This window comes from Phyllostomus hastatus, unplaced genomic scaffold, assembly GCF_019186645.2.
Source record: "Phyllostomus hastatus isolate PE091 unplaced genomic scaffold, TTU_PhHast_1.1 phas_scaffold_345, whole genome shotgun sequence".
NCBI classification, from domain to species: Eukaryota; Metazoa; Chordata; class Mammalia; order Chiroptera; family Phyllostomidae; genus Phyllostomus; species Phyllostomus hastatus.
In genome coordinates this window covers 12,291,239-12,312,358 of record NW_025334024.1, presented here as the reverse complement: position 1 = coordinate 12,312,358, position 21,120 = coordinate 12,291,239, and the positions used below count along the sequence as shown (strand labels likewise).

The window sequence follows — 21,120 nt, the reverse complement described above, 5'->3', positions numbered from 1 at the left end:
GGGTCGCAGGTTCTATTCCCAGTCAGGGCACATGCCTGGGTTGTGGGCCAGGTCCCCAGTAAGGGGCACACAAGAGGCAACCACACATTGATGTTTCTATGTTTCTCTCCCTCTCTTCCTGTCTTAAAAAAAACACACATTGCTAGCTAAAGCCTCAATCACCTCATCAATTTAAGTAAGATGTCAGATCCAGGGTAACTGTATAACTCAAAATAGTACGGCATGAAATGAAGAATCTATCAGGCTGGGATTATAGCCCTCTCCCAAGAAGCAAACATGTCCCCACCTCTGCTGGCAGTCAAAGAGACAAAAGACACCAGGAGCTGTTTAACATGGTAGGTTCTTTATTTTCACATTAAGATTAAAATATAAAACACACAAACATTAAAACACACTAACAGAGATCCTACTGCCCTGTTTTCAAAGCAGGTAAAAGGATATATACAACAAGATATTTTCAACCTTAGAGCAATGAAGAAACATGCTAGGGAGAGCTGGGTGCTGTACAGGACTAGGTCTAGCAGGACTGTAGAGTCTGGGTCTACAATCTCCTGACAGCTGTGGTGTTGGGGGGTGGCTAAAGGTGAGGGGTTTTTTTCCTTTGGAGAAATCAGTCCCATGAATTTGTTTCTAAAACATACAAATTTACTGGAGGAATACAAGGACTGGCAAGAGGTGAGATTCACCCAACTTCTCTGGTAATAAGTCCCTTGGCTGCTATGCTTAGGCAACTCAATCAGCATCCCTTGAGTGTACTCCAAGGCTAGTCAAATCCTACTGATGCCCAAGACAAAAGGCAGCCAGGGTTTGAACATCTGCATCCCTCTCTGTAACAATCTACTGAAGCCAGATGTGTTCTGCTTTTGAATTCAAATCCCATTCTGCCACTGAAGCTCTAGGCCTGGGCAATTGACCATTAACTTATCAAAAAGAATATCTCCTCTGAGAAAAGGGGGCTCTTTCCCAGGCCCTGAAAACTGGCTTTTCAAAAAATCCCCAAAACAGAAGGCCGCTCTTTAAAAGGCACAACTAGAAATTGGAACTCTGGGGAAATTTACTGCAATAACCCCTTGCTGGTGAGAAATGCTAGAAATGGCTCAAAAGTTTACAGGTTGTAACTATTTAAAAATAAAAACAGTAACATTTCTACAACAATTATTTAAGAAAATCACACTCCTGAGCCCTCCATTGAAGAAAAGTACAGTGCCCAAATTTGGACAATCCAGAGTTTAAAAAAAAGTTAATGGGCATCTCCTGCAACCCACAGGTCTCCAACTACTATTACCTTCCTGAGAATAACCACTTTACTAACACTTTTAGAAAAGATCGGGATGGGAGGCAAATCAAAAGAACTTGGAATTGAACATTATTTTCACAAAGGGAAGGCTTTACATGCTCAAGAACAGCCCCTTACTCAGAAGGGGTGGCTTTATTCATGTGGGAACTCTTTCGGAAAGAAAGAGACAAGGCCTTCTCCTATTTGCAGCACAGCAGCAGTCTGAGCAACTTCTCTTTTTAAGTCTCTTTTAGTTAGTCCATCACTCCTGATACGATCCTAGGAGATTCAAGAGCTTTAACATATCACTCACTCATCTTTTCCTAATGAAAGGGAAAAGGAATAGTCCACTCCTGAGATCCTAGGCTGGCAGGGGTGGGTGAAGCTTCCCCACTGCTCAAATAACTGGTCTCTTTACTTGGCTTTCACAATCCAATGAATTTAATGCACTCGGCATTAGGAAAGTTGTCTGTAGCTCATCAGTTGCCTCCATCATGGAGCATGCCAATATCCTAGCACTGCACAACTGGAACATAACTGTGGCTGCCAAAGTAAACCAGATGTGCTCTATTACACACTTCTGTGGGGATAAAACCAAGTTACTAAAAGGTTGTCAGCCCAGAGGGTCAGAAAGAGATCAAATCCTACACAAGGTATAGCACCCTCTTGTGTTCAAGTGAAGACTTCTGCATCCAAGTAGCATCAAATGTTTAGTCCCTTCAGGGACATAGGCATTCCCAAACCAAATAGCCCATGTGACAAGACCACTCAAGCAGGGGCTATGAAATGGCCGGTGCACAATCATATCCTAAAAGACTGCTGGGAGGATACACTCTGTGATCCAGCAGACAGTCTGAAAGTACAGATTCTCAACAAAGGTTCATGAAGGCTTTTAACCAAAGAAAAGGAATAATGTAGGCACAGTACCAGTCACTTACTCTTTTGATGAACACAGCAAATAGACAATCTGTAGTGTTTCAGTGATCTGGAGTCTTAGAATACTAAAGAAACATTGTTTCCAAAAGTTCTAGGCCACAGACTTAAATAAGTAGGGATCTTGCTCAAGACTGTTAGGTGCTAGCAAACAACATTTAACATTAACCAGGAGCATGCCTTGTAAGTTTTAAGACCAGGATCATTCCCACTTATAGATCTGGACCATCTTCTCTGTTAAGGTAGCCAAGTAGCTGCTATGGTTTGCCTCAAAAGGGCAGATGTCCAAGACAGGCTGATCAGTCGGCAGATTCTGCAGCAAGGAGCCACTGCCAGCATCCCAAAGCTACAAAAGACAAAGATAAAAGGTAAAGTCATTCAATTCAGTTGGGAAACTTGCTTTCTTTCCCATCAACTTTGAAAGAGATGCAGAGAAAGCACTGTCTGGGGAACAAAGCCCTAACCCTCCAAGGTTGTATAAAATCAACACACCTGACATGATCCAGGTATGGCCTCACCTACTGTAATCAGCGATTAGTTCACCTCTCAGTGAATCTTAATACCAAGCCTACCTAGCAGTCATCCCTTCAATATGTGCTAGCTAAGTCTTTTACAGACAGAAGGGCCAATAGGACAAAGTCCTTGTCCTTGGCCTCATGGAACCTATTTTCTTTTAAAAATTAATTAGTTAAAAAAAATATTTTATTATTATTGTTTTTTTAAAGATTTTATTTACTTATTTTTAGAGAGGGAAGGGGGGGAGAGAGAGAGAGAGAGAGAGCAAGAGAGACAGACAGACAGACATCAATGTGCAGTTGCTGAGGGCCATGGCCTGCAACCTAGGCATATGCCCTAACTGGGAATCGAACCTGCGATGCCTGGTTCGCACGCCGCACTCAATCCACTGAGCTACACCAGCCAGGGCAAAAAAAATATTTTATTATTTATGCTATTTAGAACTTCTAACTAGTGCTTACTTTTTATTTTAAAAACTTTTTATTATGAAAAAATTTTAAAGTATTAAAAAGTAGAACAGTATACTGAGCAACTCATTACCCAGAGGATTAAGCTTTTACTACACCTACTTTATCAATTCTATTTTTTCTTTGCCAATTTCATGTAATTTTACTCTTATATACTTATTTTTTTTAAAGATTTTATTTATTTTTTAGAGAGAAGGGAGGAAGAAAAGGGAGAGAAAATCAATGTGTGGTAGCCTCTTGCACACCCCCTGCTGGGGACCTGGCCTGCAACCCAGGCATGTGCCCTAGACTGGGAATCCAAACAGCAACCCTTTGGTTTGCAGGCTTACACTCAATCCACTGAGCCACACCAGCTAGGGCTACCCTTACATACTTAAGTAAGGACTAGATTAAGGTTCAACGACATCTCATAAAAAGTGCCCTGTACTTCATATTGCCTTGCATCAAGAGGCAAATTATTCCTGAAAAGCCCAGTTAGCCCACTTACAGTGATGCTAAGGTTGATCTACATGTTTAGGTGTTAATAGGCTGACCCCTGCATCTTGAAATTTCCCACCAACCCTTCATCTACTGGTCTCACCCAGGACTGAGAGAGCAGATGCCCAAGAAATTATTTTATAGAGCGTTTCAGTGGTCTTTTTTTTTTTTAAGGTTGAAAATATGGCCCATGGAACACTTTAGATTATATAAAAAGAATGAGGTGAATCCACAGATATTGAAATGGAAAAGTAACCAAGACAGGAAGTTAAACAGGAAAAGAGCAAGCCACATAGCAATATGTAAAGTGTGAGCTGTGTAAAAACTAAACTAAGCAAACATGCACACACACAAATTTGCAGAAGTGTAATCATGGAGAACTTTAGCTTTTTGCTTTATACATTTTATATAAAAAATAATAGGCTCACCAGGGCAGAATTTGATGCTTCATCACCAGTACACACCAGGATGCTGCCACTCTTCCCTGGGTGTTGGAAAACAGCACTTTTGGTCAATAGTTTGCAAGTGGGTCCCCCCAGGAATGTCTGCACAGGATGGCAGGAGCAGACTGGCTCTCCAGCTTCATCCAGCTTATAGGACATCTCCATCAGCACACTTCGTAAGGTGTTATGATTTTTATCTGTGAGACAAGAGAAAAGTGTTGCTCCATGGAAATGGTCCAAATAACAAATACCTCAGACACTTATAACCTAGCTAAGTGCAAAAGTCACAATTAAACCATCAAGATAGCTACAAACATAATAATAATAACAACAAACTAATACAGCACAAATGACATCCAGAGCCCTAGCCTAGGATTAAGTTATCTACAATAGGTTCTGCCCATGGGAGACTATCGTTTTTAGGAAAATCACTGTATCCTGCCAGACTTCTGCTTGGGTTTTACGTCTGACTACCATTATTTTTCCTTTCCCCAGTGGGGACCCCATTAGCCCTGCAACTGTACACTTTTACAAAGTGAAACTGTATTGTAAAAGGGGAAACACACATCTGTGGTTCTGCTGGAAGGTAAACAAAAGCTCAAAACCAAAATGGAACGCTCAAGTTTTCTATACATCACACACAGTGCATCAGTCTTGGAGACCAAGGACCTATAAGAACTGAAAGGGTCAGAAGACTCTGCTGAGGCAACTTCTCAAAAAATTTTTTAAATGATTACACCTACCCACAACTAGTAGAAGTAGGGCATTTTGATGATTATCTCTGATGAAACATCTACCTAACCATCAGTATAGCTCATCAACATAGATTCATACCTTTCAGGCTAAAAAGAATCTATGAATTTAAGCACAGACGATTGTCATACACCCTAGTTCTGGAGGCAGTGAGAGGTTCAGCTAGCTAAGCCCACACAACCATGGTTGTCCATCTACTCTCCACTAAACTATGCTGGCCCCAAATAAGAAGGAACATCTAATGCCCTAGTCTGGGCCCTATAGGGCTGCCTTCATCTGGGCCTTTCTCTTAGGTGAGGAGCAGGGAGAAGACATGAAAGTGATCTGACAGTGGCTCAGTGGCCTCAAAAGCAGGCCTCCTTATTCCATTACTGTTCTAAGTCTCAGGAGCTCCTAAAGTGGCTGATTTACTTCCAGGGCCTAAGTACCTGGCAGAATCTGTCCTAGTTCACACAAGTGAGCAGGAAGGCAGGCTGTACGCAGAAACATGGGGTCATCATCCTCACTGTAGTAGTTAAGAGCTATTAGTCTGAGGGGCTTACCAGTACTACTGAAGGATAGGGAAAGCTCTCCTTTCCTCTCTTCCACAAATATGATCCCAAACAAATCACAGGTGGTCCCATGAGGGCATCCCAACACTCACCAGGCCTGTAGGTCACTAGACAGTGTCGGGTGCTGCTCTCTGTCTGAAAGTCTATGCAGCCCCCTGGCTCTATGGGCAGTACGTGAGGCCGAAGAGAAGAGCCCGTTTTTAGCTCCCAGAAGGAAGCATTCTCCAAGGTTCCAGCCAACAATCCACCATATGGAAACACAGCCGAGGCAGCTCTGGGTATGTATGACAGGGACACCAGCGGGCACCTGAAGGGAAAGAAAGGAACCCATGCCTCACATTCTAATACTTGGACTATTCCAGACCCCACTACCAGGAACTGCCTTGAGCACATTTCTACCTCCATAAAAGAGGTTAAAAACCTATGAGTCATTATTCTCTGACATCTGACAAAAACTACCAATCCACTCTGTAGAAATAAAAAGACATACATATAATATTCTACATCCAATTTTGGAAGAGACACAATATGGTCTAAAAGTAATGAAAAAAAAATGGACTAAGATATTTAGTACAAGGTACCAATTACCAGAAAATTTGACTAGTATGTGGCTTCTGGAAATGGAGTTAGCCACATACATAGAGAAGTAAAAAAAGGAACACAGCTTATACATCTAAATAAATCTTCCAAGCTGCAATTGACAGACCCCTCATTTAAAATATATCCCCAAGCAACTACATTTTAATTTATAAACAGGATTGTGTTAGATATTTTCTATGTCTCTTTCTGTAAGCATATTATTAAGACTATGCCTAGAATTGCCTCAGAAATATTAGCTTACAGACTACATTCCTATGAACTTTTTTCTGCTAAAGTTGCCAAAGCTCTCTGCCTTCTTTCTTTATAAATGATTTTTATTTATTTGAGAGGAGAAAGGAAGGAGAAAGAGAGGAAGAGAAACATTTATGTGCCAGAGAAACACTGATTGGCTGCCTCTTGCATGCCCCCAACTGGGGACCTGGCCTGTAACCCAGGCATGTGTACTGACCAGGGGATCTAAACAGCCAGCTTTTGGTTTGTGGGACAATGTCCAAACCACTGAGCAACACCAGCCAGGGCTTTAAAACAATTTTTTATTTATTAATATTTTAGAGAGAGGAAGGGAGAGAAATGTCAATTCTGTTGTTCCACTTATTTATGCAGTCATTGGTTGATTATTCTCTGTGCCCTGACAGGGATCAAACCTGCAACCCTGGTGGTATTGGGACAATGCTTTAATCAACTGAGCTACCTGGCCAGCACTGCCATCTTATTTCATTTCCCAGTTAGCTAACCAAAAGCAAACTAAAATAAAGACAATACACACAAATATTATTTCCTTGCTATTTGCGTTTATTGTCTACTCTGTGTGGGTCCCTCTACATTAATGACAGTTACTTTGCCTGGATTTCACATCTGTGTAAGTTTACATCAATCACCTTTGGGCCCACAGACCACAAACACTGCTGAAACATGATTTCACCCCATCCAAATGAAAAGAAAACCACAAATTGTTGAGGCTAGGTTTCAGTCAGTAATTATTACTGTAGTGATTGATATCTTTGTATTTAGATCCTGCTGCTCCTCTTTTAATATATATTCGTATTACAAAGGGAAATTCTCTCTTAAGACACTTCTCACTTTGGTCCAGGCCACAAACCCCACTCTCCTTTTGAGACCTTTATGCTTCCAGGACAGCATTATGCCCAAGAGGTATTCAACACATTCTGAACAGCCACAGTCGTGGCTGGTGGCCATCCACCCTCAGAACTTGAACTGACTTCACAAACTCCCAACTCTGTCACTGGATTATAAAATAGGTCATAGTAATATGGAATCCTTAGACCAAATTGGTTTAGCTGTGGATTAGGCAAGTTTTAAGTCACTTTTTACTGGGCTGCCCTTTACTGTTTTCTTCCTGTGTGTTAGACATGTGGCTATAAAAGCAACTGTGTGCTGACCGTATTTTATAGATGAAGATCACAACAGGACAAAATTCCATAGCTCATACCAAGTGGAGCTGGGTACTGAATGCAGACCTGACTTAATTTTGCCACGTTGGGTGATGAGTTATTCTATGAAGGTGGTTATACCTGGTATCAGATCTTTCTACCATGTAAAATAACATGAACATAAACTCTAAGGATCTTTCTGATTCTTAAGTAAGAATAGATTAGTGGATTCAGAGAGAACTGGCTTCTGTGAGGAATTCTGACCAACCATGAAACACTCTGGGAAAGAGAGGATTAATACAGTAACTGTCTAAGAGAAAGAGGCTACCTACAGGAAATAAGTAAGTTGATTCCCTACCTGGCTTTCTGAGGTATTAATTCCTGGACATAATTACTCGTGTTTCGAAGGTCATATACCAGAACTGAACCATTGACAAGTCCAGCATAGATGTAAGTGTTCTCATCAAGACACCAGCAGCAGCTCCAGACAGCCCGTCCAGCATTGTAAGTCTGGACCACTGTATTTGTGTCCAGGCTGTGGAATTACAAGAGACTTTTACAACTATGCGTTAAGAAAATCAAATTTATAAATATTATTATTTTCATGCTGATCACTTAAGAATACACCCCCACACCCAAACTATTCCTCTAAGGACTGCCCAAATAACTCCTTATAATTCCATAATATTTTGGGGGTGGGGAGCACATAGGTTCTCTCCTTGAGCTGTAAGGAAGTAAGAATAAATTAAAGTAACATAGACACAGTACATCCCCACTGTATTTCCATTACATTCTCCAGTTATTTACTACATTGGTTATGCTATTCCATTTTGAAAATATAAGAAAAATAAAAATAAATTACAATCCAACCAACTAGAGATAGTAATTAATAATCTTTGGTACTCTCCCCCCTTTTTAACTAGATAAAAAATTAACAGTGCGCGCGCACACACACACACACTAACAGTATATTAAACTGAAGCATTCTTGCAAAGTCAAATTGCTCATGAGTGTGCTATCATATCCCTTGGATTTAACTGCAGAAATTAAACAGGAAGCCAACTATCAGACATCTAATCAGAACTACTTCCAATGAGAGAAGTCATCAGGGCACCCAAGGACAGTGAGCTCCCAGTAAGCATTTCTGTTAGGCAGAATGATCCAAGTAATAGACCAGGAATAAGCAGTCCTAAACTGGTATGGTGACTCCATATTGTCACTTTATCATTTCAAGGATGTTACTCTTATCTGCATGACTTAAGATGTATTTTGTGAACTTTTTAAAGTAAATGAGGGGAAAACAAACACCCCCCCAACCAAACAAATAAAACAAAAATAAACACAAATCAAAAAACCCTAAGCTAAGGCCATCATAACACAAATATTAATTTCCATGCTATTTAACATTAAACAGCCCAAGTTTCACCTTCCTCCCCAAAGTACTCACCTGGTCAGTTTAATAGTGTTGTCTAGGGAAGCAGAGAGAAGTAAGCCATTGGACTGACCGCTGAAAGCCAGTCCACGGATCTGTTTGCTATGCATGGGAATGTACTGACTGCTTTTCATGTCGGCAGTACTGAACATCTTAACACCAAAACCTGCCAAAGATAAGGGCGAGATACGTCACTGGTGGCCAACTTAGGGCAAGCTATCTTTCCAAGTAGCTCCTTTGTACACCTTTCTTAACAAGTACAGTAAGATCCTAGGAAAAAGTAAAAAAAAAATAAAAATAAAATTTCCTAGGGTTATAACTTATTATAAAAAGTATATTCCACTTCAAGTATCAACAGGTATATGATAAACCACTGTATATATATACAATGGAATATTACCCAGTAATTAACAAGGAATAAACTAAAATAATACAAATGAATCTCAAAAAACTTAACACTGAATGGTGCCAGACCACCCCTCCACCAAAATAATACTATTTATATGAAATTCTAGAACATGTAATCTAATCTATAGTGACAGAAAGTCCATCAATTGTTGCCTGGGGATGAGAAAAGAAAGGGACAGGTCGGAAGATGATTTTCAGGGGTGTATATACCGTATATTAAGACTCATCAAACGACACACTTAAGTATGTACAGCTTGTTTTATATCAATTATACTTTAATGAAGCTGCTGAGAGGGAGAAAGGGCAAGACAGTGAGTGTGCTGGAGACCCTATTCTACTTGAAACACAAACATTCAAGATGCATTAAACAATAAAGAATGAATGTAAAAAAAATGGATGTAAGTGCTTGAGCAAGGGAAAACAAAAATATACACAATTGGACTACATCAACCTAAAAGTTTTGCACAGCAAAGGAAGCCATCAACAAAAGAAAAGACAACCTGCTGCATGGGAGAACATATTCGCCAATGATGCATTTCATAAGGGGTTAGGATCCCAAATTTGTGAAGAACCCATACAACACCACCAAAAAACCAAACAATTCAATTAAAAAATGGGCACAGGAGCCCTGGCTAGTGTGGTTTGGTTGGAACGTCAGCCCACACACTGGAAGGATGCCGGTTTGATTCCTGGTTGGGGCACATACAGGAGGCAACCAATTGATGTTTCTCTTTCTCCCCCTCCCCGCTTCCTCTCTCTCTAAAAGAAGTGTCTTCAGGTGAGGATTAAAAAAAAGGGCAGAAAACCTGAACAGATACTTCTCCAAAGAGAATATACAGATGACTAACAGACATATGAAAAGATGCTCAATGTCACTAATCGTGAGAGAAATGCAAATTAAAATCACAAGATATTACTTCACACCTGTCAGAATGGCAATCGATAAGCCAACAAACAGTGCTGGCAAGTATGTGGAGAAAAGGGAACCCTACTGCACTGGTGAGAATACAGACTGGTGTAGCCACTGTGGAAAGCAGGATGAAGTTACCTCAAAAAATTAAAAATGAAACAGCCTTATGACCCAGCCTTATATTCTTTGGGTATATATCCAAAGAAACCCAAAACACTATTTTGAAAGAATATATGCACCCCCATATTCAGTGCAGCATTGTTTACAATAGCTGAGATATGGAAGCAACCCAACTGCCCAAAAGACAAGTGGATAAAAAAGTTGTGGTACATAGTTTTGAAGCATTTGATGGAACTTCTGGCGGGGAGACAGATGATAACAGGCTAAGACAAAGGGACCCGAGAGTTGGCAAAAATCACATGCTGAAGACAGCAGAAAGAAACATCAACATTGGGGAATGATTTGTGCACATGAGGAGATTTGGTTTTCAACATTAGGACGATGTAAAATTAACCTTAAAAGCATAAAATCTAAGAATATTAGTGTACTGTTGTTAAAATAATGCATATATTCCCAAATTCTTTTCATTTGGAATCTGTCAATTTGAACATGCCTGAATATAAGTATTAAATCTTCTTTTTTAAATCCTCATGTAAAAAAATGTTTATTGATTTTACAGAGCGGGGAGGGAGGATGAGAGGCATGAAGGGGGCAGGGGAGAGGGAGAGGGGAAGAGGTGTGGAGAAAGAGTGGAACATTAACTGTTTGCCTCCCATCTGCACCCCAACCAGGGATCAAACCTGCAACCTTTTGGTGCACAGGACAATGCTTCAACTAAGCCACCCGGCCAGGGCTTAAATCTTGTTTTAATTTGAATCAACCCTCCAGGTAATGTTTTTTCAAATATTTCCAGTCTAAAACAAATCTGTAACTTCAGTGGGACATATAGGAACACATAGTCCTTCTTGGACTATACCATTAACACACACTTCCAAGTACCTCATATTCTTACTTTGTCATGGATTTTCAGTATTTCTGACCTTGTGATGAATAAATTTACAGACTAAAGTCAACAGACAGTAAAGACACCTCTGCAGTATCCTGAAATATTTGCATGAACAGGAAACCACGAAAAAAGCTAATCTGGCCCTGACTAGTGTGGCTCAGTTGGTTGGGTGTTGTCTCACAAAGTGGAAGTTGGCTATTTCAATTCCTAGTGGGGGTTCGTATGAGAGGCAACCAACCGATGTTTCTCTCTTCCTCCCTCCCACTCTCTTTAAAAATAAATAAATAAAATCTTAAAAAAAAAAAAAAAGGTGGTTTGGTGGCTGTGGACAGTGTTCACCCACTAGTGAGTCCTGAGTTCTCCAAAACAGGGCGAAGAGAAATAAATGGAGCCCAATAATAAACATGAAAGCTGAGGCTCTAGACAGCTCACCTGGAAGGAAGGTGGCCTGAGGAGAAGGCTGTGAAACCACCAGGCAGCTCAGAGATTCACAGAATGACATAATTCGGCAGTTTCCACTCTGAGACACTGTGAAGGTCTTCTGGAAACAGTACTTGCGCGGGCGCGAGCTGCTTTGGGATGGTGCTTGGGAGCCCCTGGGATGCCGTAATAGCTGATCCCGATGTTGCAGAATAAGTTTTTGCAAGTCCTAAAACGAAAAGATTTTGTAAATGTAAGCTTTTTCATTTGTTATTCCCCTCCTGCAAAATTTCTTGATCGAATACAAGGAGGTTTCTTATCCATTATATGAAAATGTTAACATGCATCCTAGAGAATTGTTGTGGTTTTTGCAGTATTGGCAACAAGCAAATGAAATAAAGAGAGCACAGAATCATACATAGTAGAGTTGAAAGTCATTTTTGGTTAAAACCATCATCTTACTGGTAAATTCAGAAAGGTGAAATGACTTGTTTTTGGATTATCTGGTTTAATTTTTTAAAAAATCAGATTGCAGTAGAATTCATCAAAAAGCATATATGCTTTGAACAAATGCCCTAATCAGAAATAAAGAGCTGGTCATATTTACTTGCTGAAAAACTTGATAAATCCTATTTGTATTTGAGATGAGCCTGAGTAATATTCAGTTTCCTTCTCAATTCCTATCCCAAAAGTTCTTTGGATTAGAAAAGGCAAACTTAGCCCTGGCTGGCGTAGCTCAGTGGATTGAGCGCGGGCTGGGAACCAAAGTGTCCCAGGTTCGATTCCCAGCCAGGGTACATTCCTGGGTTGCAGGCCATAACCCCCAGCAACCGCACATTGATGTTTCTCTCTCTCTCTCTCTCCCTCTCCCTCCCTTTCTCTAAAAATAAATAAATAAAATCTTAAAAATAAATAGATAAATAAAAATAGCAAATTTCTTTATAAAAAAAAAAAGAAAAGACAAACTTACCTGGACACGATTATGAAGCTTAGTGCATTCCTCAGTGAGGACTTGAAGTTGGAGTCGGCACTGTGCTGTTTCTAACTCGGCCTGCTTCCTTAGCATCTGCTCCTGTAGTAAGACACTGGAGGGGGAGAACCAGCAATAGGTAGACATTAGGAAAACTACAGAACACTTCCCATCAGGGGGACATAGTAAGTTCATGCTATGATATACACACTTTGCTGTAAATAAATTATGACAGTAAATAAAATAGAACAAGAGAAAAATCTCTCAAGTCCAGAAACAATACAGAAATATAGCATGCAGGGCTGAACTTATGAGCCTACTAGGCTCTAGTGTTAAAGTAGACACTGAGTTTGATTCCTTAAGCAATAAGGATTAAAAATGCAAAACAAGAGATCAGAGCCAAGCTCACTGTCAGAGGTAAGGCCAAATTATAAAAGAGTACAATGACATGTTAAAAGAGTAAAGTTATCTCTTGGATTAAAAGAAAATAAGCTACCAGGCATTCATCAGACACTCAAATAATGCTACAAAAGAGGATGAAGTTAAAAAAAGAAGAAGCCTGTACCAGGAAAATGCTAACAAAAGAAGGACTAATTAGAATTAAAAAGCATGAACAAGCATAAAGAGAACAATGCATAATGAAAGGGCACATTCACCAGGAATAAAAATCACAAATGTGCATGTACCTAAAGACAATCTGAATATATGAAATGCAAAAAGAAAAAAAAAGATTTCCATTTCAACGAGACAGGACAGAAAAAGAGATGAAATCTGGAAAGAAAGGAATAAAGTCGCCCTATTTATCCCATGAAAAATTCAGGAGAACCTACCAACTATTAAGAGTTCGGCAGGTGCTAGAATCAAGATTAAGAAAATTAGATCACATTCCCCAGGTACCATATAACTGATTAGCAAATCAAAGCACTTTTGTAAAAGACATAAGAAAACCGTAATTGGAAAGATATTATATAATGTTCATGTTTGGAAAGACTCAAAATCATGAAGATGTCATTTCTCAAGTTATTCTAAAAACTTAATGCAATTTCAATCCAAATCTCAAAGGGTTTTCATGGAACTTATCAAACTAATTTGCAAATTAGTATGGAGGAGCAATGTGCTAAAAACTGCAAAGTCAATTTTAAGGAACAAGGTAAGAGAACGTATTTAAAGCTACAATAAATTATAACTTGTAATGGAGTAAAAATAAACAACCAGACCATGGAACAAAAGAATAGTCCATTCATACATAGAAACTTAATTTAGATGGAGGTAGCAAGGAAAATTTATACAGAAAGAGCATACTATTTAATAATCATGCTGTCACAAGTGGTTATCCAAAACCCAGATTTTAGATAGACTAAAAACCTCTATTAAAAAGTAAAATTTGTAAAGACCTTGAGAAGAAGATAGTATGTTTTTATGACCTTGAAGCAGTGGAGACCAAAAAGCACACAAAAAAAGAAACTGATAAAGACTTATGTTAAAATAAAAAAAACCCTCATGTTCAATAAAAGATTCCATAAACAAGTTAGAGACAAGTCACACATTAGGGGAGGATTATTTGCAATGTACACAACTAACAAAAAATTAGTATAAAGAAAACATGAAAAACTATAAATCATGTTTTGCTCAACAGAGATGAGCAAACTATATGAACACAACTCACAAAAGAGTATGTCCAACCTCATTAGCAACTGAGGAACTGCAGATTAGATAAACACTACCTCATCCCATGACAATGGCAAACCTAAGTCTGATAAATTAATGTAGGCAAGGGTACAAAAAATGAAAAAATATTGCTGGTGGACATACAGACTGGAAACAGCCTCTCAAAAAAGCAATATGACACTGTCTAGGAAAGTTAAAATTACGTGTAACCTACAATAAAGCAATTCCACTTCTAGATCTAAAGAAACTCACCAATCTCTCTGAAGCATTGCTTTTATTAACAAAGACTGCAAACCACCTTAACCACCACCACCACAAAATACGTAAGTAAATTCTAATCAGAGAACTAAAATACTATACAAAAACTGAAATAAATAGTTAGATGTATCAACGAGGATACGTATCCCAACATAATACTAAGCCCCCAGCACCCTCCAAAAAATCAAGCTACAGAAGGAAAATTATAATCCAGTAACATCTACATAAAATATAAAACCTCTTAAATCATACTACATATAGATCCTCTGGGTAAAGAGATGGAATTAAGGAGAACTTAGTTCATAAGTAAGCTTCTATTGTATCTATAATACAACTGCCATTTTAAAATGCTACAATAAGTGTTTGTTGGAGCAAGTAAGAAAAAACAAAGAAAATAAAAACTGTCTGTAATTCCACTCCTCAGTGACTAGCATTATTTTCCTAATCCACAAAAATACAATCACACTAATGTGCTTTGACATGACAACATATTATGTGCACTTCAAAAGCAGTTTTAATGAAATGTACAGTATTCCATCACAGTTCACTCAACCAATTAATTCTCTTGACTTAGATTAACAATGCTAAATAAAAAGATCAAGCAAATCTTTCCACATATCCTTAACTGTTTCTTTAGAATAAATGCCCAAAGTAGAATTACTTTAAAAATCTTTTCATTCATTTTTCTTAAATGCCTGTATAGCTCGCATTTCTCTATTTTCACTATTACAGATGTGTCCAATTCCCCCCCTTAACTCCCTCCTCCCAGCCCCCACTCCCCCTTCCCTCTGACCATTCACCATGAGTTGTCTGTGTCCATAGGTTACGCATATATATTCTTTGGCTAATCCCTTTACCTTCTTTCATCCAGTCTCCTGGGTTCTATGCATCTATGCCTATGTTTCTATATTGTTTCTGTTTAGTTTGTTCATTAGATTCCACATATAATCATACGGTACTTGTCTTTCTCTGGCTTACTTCACTCAGCATAATAACCTCCAGGTCCACCAATGCTGACGCAAAAGGTAAGACTTCCCTTTTTTTTTTTAAAGTCATGTAGTATTCCATTGTGTAAATGCACCACAGGTCTGCCCCAGCAGGTGGCTCAGGTGGTTGGAGCAGTCATCCCACAGACCATAAGGCTATGGGTTCGATTCCTGGTCAGGATGCATACAAGAAGGCAACTGATCAATGTTTCTCTCCCCTTCCTCTCTAAAAAGCAATGAAAAAATGTCCCCGGGTGAGAATAAAAATAAATAGATAGATAGATAGATAGATAAATAAATAAATAAATGTGCTACAGCTTTGAAGAATTATGTTTTTAAAGATTTTATTTATTTTTAGAGAGGAAAAGGGAGAGAAACATCGATCAGTTGCTTCTCGAACAAACCCAACAGGGGACAGGCCCACAACCCAGGCCTGTCCCCACTGGAAATCAAACCAGTGACCTTTCACTCTGCAGGATGACACTCAACCAATAGAGCCAGGATGGTCAGGGAATTACTTTGAAAGGCTGCTGAAGCATATTGCCAAGAGCTTCTCAAAAGGTTGTGCTTGCATACTTTCATTTATGAGTCTTCTGTATGGAGTGCTGTTATAGGAGGGTTTAGGAACACCATAAGCAAAAATGGCAACATTTAAGTAATACACTAGATCCTCTTAAAAATATACATTATTAAGCCTGTTCTAGCAAAGAGGAGACTAAGACTTGGAGAATGCTTCAGATGGCCATGAATTGGCTACAAAGATCATACACCAGGAATTTCTAATTCAGTGTTCATAGTATTTAGCAGAAGAGACAGGCAGTAAATGTAATCCCTAAGTTAGAATCTGGGCAGGTTACAAAAAACCCAGGATATCTTTCTGTTGCAATGCCAGGTATAAGATATTACAGCAGGGCTATAGGTTTCTCTATGGCTTTTGATTTCAGGAGGCCTTAAGACACCATGGTCTTGATCTCCCTAGGTCATACTTACCAAAGGCCTAAGTCCTTTAAAAAAATTTTATTTTAGGGAGAGAAAGAGAGAAACATTAATTTGTTGTTCCAACTATTTATGCATTCATTGGTCGATTCTGGCCAGGGAATGAACCCGCAATCTTGGCTTATCAGGACAAAGCTATCCAGCCAGGGCCCTGCTGAGTGTTTTGAGAGGGCACCTGTGACAAACGGTAAGAAACTGCTACCCTTCATAGGACTGATTTTGATCCCAAGGGGATGCACCATTCCCAGAAGTACTGCAATACCTGGTCAATACAGAGTGGACAGAGCAAGCTCCTATTCCATCCTCATTCTCCAAAAATGCATTTAATATCCTCAGATAGAAGACATATCAGATATTAAACTAATAAAAAGATACAACACTTGATCTTAGCAAAAGGTCAAGAGGCAATAAAAGCTTGAGTCTTATTATTTTTAATCCTCACCCAAGGATATGTTTATTGATTTGAGAGAGAGAAGAAGGGAAGAGAGAGGGAGAAAAGGAGAGAGGGGGAGGGAAGAGAAGGGGGGGGAGAGGGAGGGAGACAGGAAGAGAGAGGGTGGGGGAACACTGATGTAAGAAAGAAACATCGACTGGTTGCCCCCCTGGACGCACCCCCCTGGACGCACCAGGGATCAACCCCACAATCTTTTGGTGTGTGGGACAACACTACAACAACTGAACCACCCAGCCAGGGCAAAGGCTTAAGTCTTAAGGTTGATTCCAACTTCATGGGAATGTCTAAGTGCTCCTGCAGAAGAAACAGCTGCTCCATTCCATCAGAACCTACTTGTTCCAATCAGCACATGACACTCAGGCTCTGAAAGCAGAAGCTTACAAGAGGTGCTAGGCACATAGAAGTAACAAGAGTCTTCCTCTTGCTGCCCTACTTTCATGTCTCTCTGCAACACTGGTTAGTACTCTGTATATTATAATAGAAACTTTAAAATGGCAAACTTAAATTGAAAACCAAGGTACTGACTTGTGTAATTGAGAAACTCATGGAGTTTAACTTCAGGCATAGCTGAAATCACAATTACTTGCTACCTCAGATCCTCATTGTTAATGCTGTATGGAGAGCAAACAATGCAGATCTCTCTCAGAAGATGAACACCTATGTATTACAAATCACAACATGAGACAAGACTGCCAATGATCCCCAGCTACAGCCCAAGTAAACCTTCAGAACCCTAAGAGTGATTCAAGGAACCAAAAAGGAACAACCCAGCTAGGCAGACTCTACCTACCTTTTTACACGCTCATGTTCACTAGTGTCCAAGGCTCTCAGGGTTCGGGCATAAAGGACAACAATGTCACTGTGCTTGGCTTTCTTGTTGCACTAAAGGGCCCAACAGGATACAATTAGTAGGGTTCCAGGAATCCTCCTGACTTAAGATGACTGTGCACATGCACAGATCCTGCCCGTAGTCCTTACCTGGGGACATTTTCGTGTCTGTCCTTTGAGCCACTTAGAAATGCACCTAAATCCAAAGAGATGCCCACAGCGTAACGCGGAAAGCCGGTGATCCCCAGCATTGGTCCATTGTTCTAAACATATCGTGCAAGTGTCCCCTTCTTCTTCCTCATCTGTACAAGCTGAAGGCAGAAGAGAGCTGGACTTCTGGGGAGACTGCTGGATGGAAACCAGGACACATTCAAATGACAGAAAATGCAAAATCAGTCTTGAAGAGGACACACAACTATCAAATTAACAAAACCACGCTAAAATAATATAAACCCAAGAGAGAGCACTGTAGGAAAACTGCAACACCTATGAATCACCTGTTGTTCTTTCTAGAATGCAATCTAGTCAAATTAATACAAGCCACAAAAATATTACTACCCCTTGATCTTACGAATTTGATTTTTTTCATTCAAATAAAGAAAAAGGCACCTTTATAAAAAATACACACACACACACACACACACACTAGCAGTTATCCAGAAAACCAACAACAGGGAACAGTAGGTTTGTTATTCATCCAAAATTAAGTTCAAAATCAACTAAAGAAGCTATAAAATACTTGGCTCATATGAATCAAAGAAAAATACCAGAAAAACAAGGAATATAACTAGCTTACAAGAAAATACAAATGGTCAATAATTGTTCACTTACAATTAAAGGATTATAGGATAAAGACACCATTTTTTCATCTATTAGAGGGTATAAATCGATGTCTGATGACAGCAAGCACTGTTGAGGGTGAGGGAGAAGTGGGCATGCTTACATACTGTGCTGTAAGTAGAGAGTGGCACGAATTTTCCAGAGGGCAATATGGCATTATCTATCAAAATTAAAATACACATCTTTCCTTTGACACAACAATCTCTCTGCTAGGATTGCTTCCTTCTATATATCATAAACAGAGGCACAAAATTTGCCAATACATTTGTACAAGGATGCTCAATGCAGCATGGTTTGTATTAGGAAAAAATAAAAGGGAACAACCATAGTGTACACAAGGGAAAAGTTAACTAAAATTTTATTATATGATGATACACTATTATTAAGCAATTAATAAAAACGAGATTCAATTTTATATACTGATAATAGCAAGCTCTCTAAAATGTAGTAAGTTGGGAGGAAAAGGAACAAAAACAAGGTATATTATCTCATTTGTGGAAATTTTAAAATAGAACATTTGCACATACATAAAATTTTTCTAGAGGGAAGAAATAAAAACAGGAGACCATAGAAAAACATGCAAAAAGTAGATCAATGATATTTTGGGATTGGCACAGTCCACAGTTAATGTAAATAACTCTCACATGAAGGCTAATAATGTATGTTTTTTAAAAATAAATATTGTTTATCACATAGTAATCACATTCTGCCAGACAATTCACAAACTACATTCATATCTCCTATTTTAATTGCTACTTAGGTGGGACAAGTTACCCTCACATTTCCACCATGTACTTCCCAATCTTTTTTAACCTAAGAGAAAGAAGTCATGCAAATGACTAACTTGGATAGGATCCACTCCTAGACCTCCTGTTTTCAAAGCCTGTAGTTTTCTCATTGTAGCTTATAGCCTCCTTTTTAAAATGAAAATTCAAACCTTTTATTCAAAAGGATGTTGATATTACCTCATTGGGGAGGGTCTCTCTTCCACCAATACATACAACTTCTTGCTCTGCTGAAATATCACCTGCTGGTTCTGCCAAGTTGTTTCCAGAAATGACAGGAAAGGTAATAATAAGAGAAGACATAAGTCATAAGGTATCAAAGGCTAGCAGGAGAGCCCGACTCACTCACCATTTCTAATCGTAATGTTACTGTAAAAGAGATGACAGTTTCCCAAGTAGCATCAGCGAATTTATCTTTTCCACTGATTTTAGGTATTTTCAAACATATATAAAAGTACAACAGCATAACTTACCCATAGGCACCCATCATCCCGTTTCAAAAATAGTATCTTGCCAGTCTTATCACATTCTAAGCCCCATTCCCATTATTGTTCTTTTTTTTCTAAAGACTTTATTTATTTTTGGAGAGAGGGGAAGGGAGGGAGAAAGAAAGGGAGAAAGACATTATTGTGTGGTTGCCTCTTGCGTACCCCTCACCTGGTCCACAACCCAGGCATGTGCCCTGACTGGGAATCGAACCAGCCACCCTTCGGTTCACAGGCCAGCACTCAATCCACTCAGCCACACCAGCCAGGGCTAAATGCTTAATTCTTTATTTACAAGCTTTCAGAGTAATGACTCAGAGCTCTAATAATTTATGATTGATGAACGAGGTTTTAAAAGTATTAAAATACTTATGAAAAGTATTTTCATAAATTTGATGTATTTTAATTCATAATTCAAGTGCACATTACTCTTTTTGTTGCTGAAATTGTCCCATCTGAAGTCACTAAGAGATTTTTCTATGTTGCTCCTGTGTGACATAATTCTGAAGACTCATATGGTTTCCTTGCTTTTTAGCCTAATAAAATGCTCTAAGCCCATCATTTAGCTTTCTTATCCAAGACCTAGAAAGCCATTTCTCAAAAAAGCCCTGGTTCCATTTAGTAGGAAAAGTCCACAATCTGGAGTATGAGAGGGTTTAGCAAGACATGTGCTTTAGGGGGTCTCTGCCCACCTACTGCTAAATAAAAGTTCCACTTGCACAGTATGTAACATTATACTAGGACCTAAAAAATAGAAGACTAGATGGGGTGATGAATTCAGAACTTTTTGTAAAACAAAAAACCCCACAACCAGCCCTGGCTGGTGTAGCTCAGTGGATTGAGCGCGGGCTGGGAACCAAAGTGTCCCAGGTTCGATTCCCAGCCAGGGTACATTCCTGGGTTGCAGGCCATAACCCCCAGCAACCACACATTGATGTTTCTCTCCGCCCCCCTCCTAAAAATAAATAAATATCTTAAAAAACAAAAACAAAACAAAACAAAAAAAACAAAAACAAAAACCCACAACCGACTTTTTTCTCAGATGTCCAAAGATAGTGAAGGGGAATGTAAAATGTCATTACAAAAAAATGATTCACTGGGACACAGATCACATTAACTTGAAAGTCAGATCAGGTTCTCTCTATATAATCATGGCCAGTGAAAGCTGCACTGTAAAGCAGAAATCTGTAACATCTGTGTGTGTGTGTGTGTGTGTGTGTGTGGGGATTGAAACACGTATTTAGAGTTTCCAGCCTTTTAGAGTCTA

General features: G+C 39.2%; 1 protein-coding gene and 1 pseudogene across 2 annotated transcripts in view; both read right to left on the bottom strand.

Annotated features, from left to right (window-relative positions):
• Positions 1–324: 324 nt before the first annotated feature.
• RFWD3 (ring finger and WD repeat domain 3) overlaps positions 325–21,120 on the bottom strand; it is a 33,372-nt gene continuing 12,576 nt past the window's right edge. The window contains exons 4-13 of one of the 2 annotated variants that reach the window (XM_045819077.1): positions 19,549–19,619; positions 17,894–18,091; positions 17,706–17,797; positions 12,554–12,668; positions 11,596–11,812; positions 8,855–9,005; positions 7,766–7,942; positions 5,509–5,723; positions 4,098–4,309; positions 325–2,555 (exon numbers count right to left, since the gene is read on the bottom strand). In XM_045819077.1, the coding sequence (XP_045675033.1) occupies positions 2,412–2,555; positions 4,098–4,309; positions 5,509–5,723; positions 7,766–7,942; positions 8,855–9,005; positions 11,596–11,812; positions 12,554–12,668; positions 17,706–17,797; positions 17,894–18,091; positions 19,549–19,619 (1,592 nt within the window). In that variant the 3' untranslated portion in view covers positions 325–2,411. The remainder of the gene's footprint in view (positions 2,556–4,097; positions 4,310–5,508; positions 5,724–7,765; positions 7,943–8,854; positions 9,006–11,595; positions 11,813–12,553; positions 12,669–17,705; positions 17,798–17,893; positions 18,092–19,548; positions 19,620–21,120) is intronic. The other variant, XM_045819078.1, reaches the window with a different exon arrangement.
• LOC123806242 lies at positions 16,690–16,870 on the bottom strand (annotated as a pseudogene).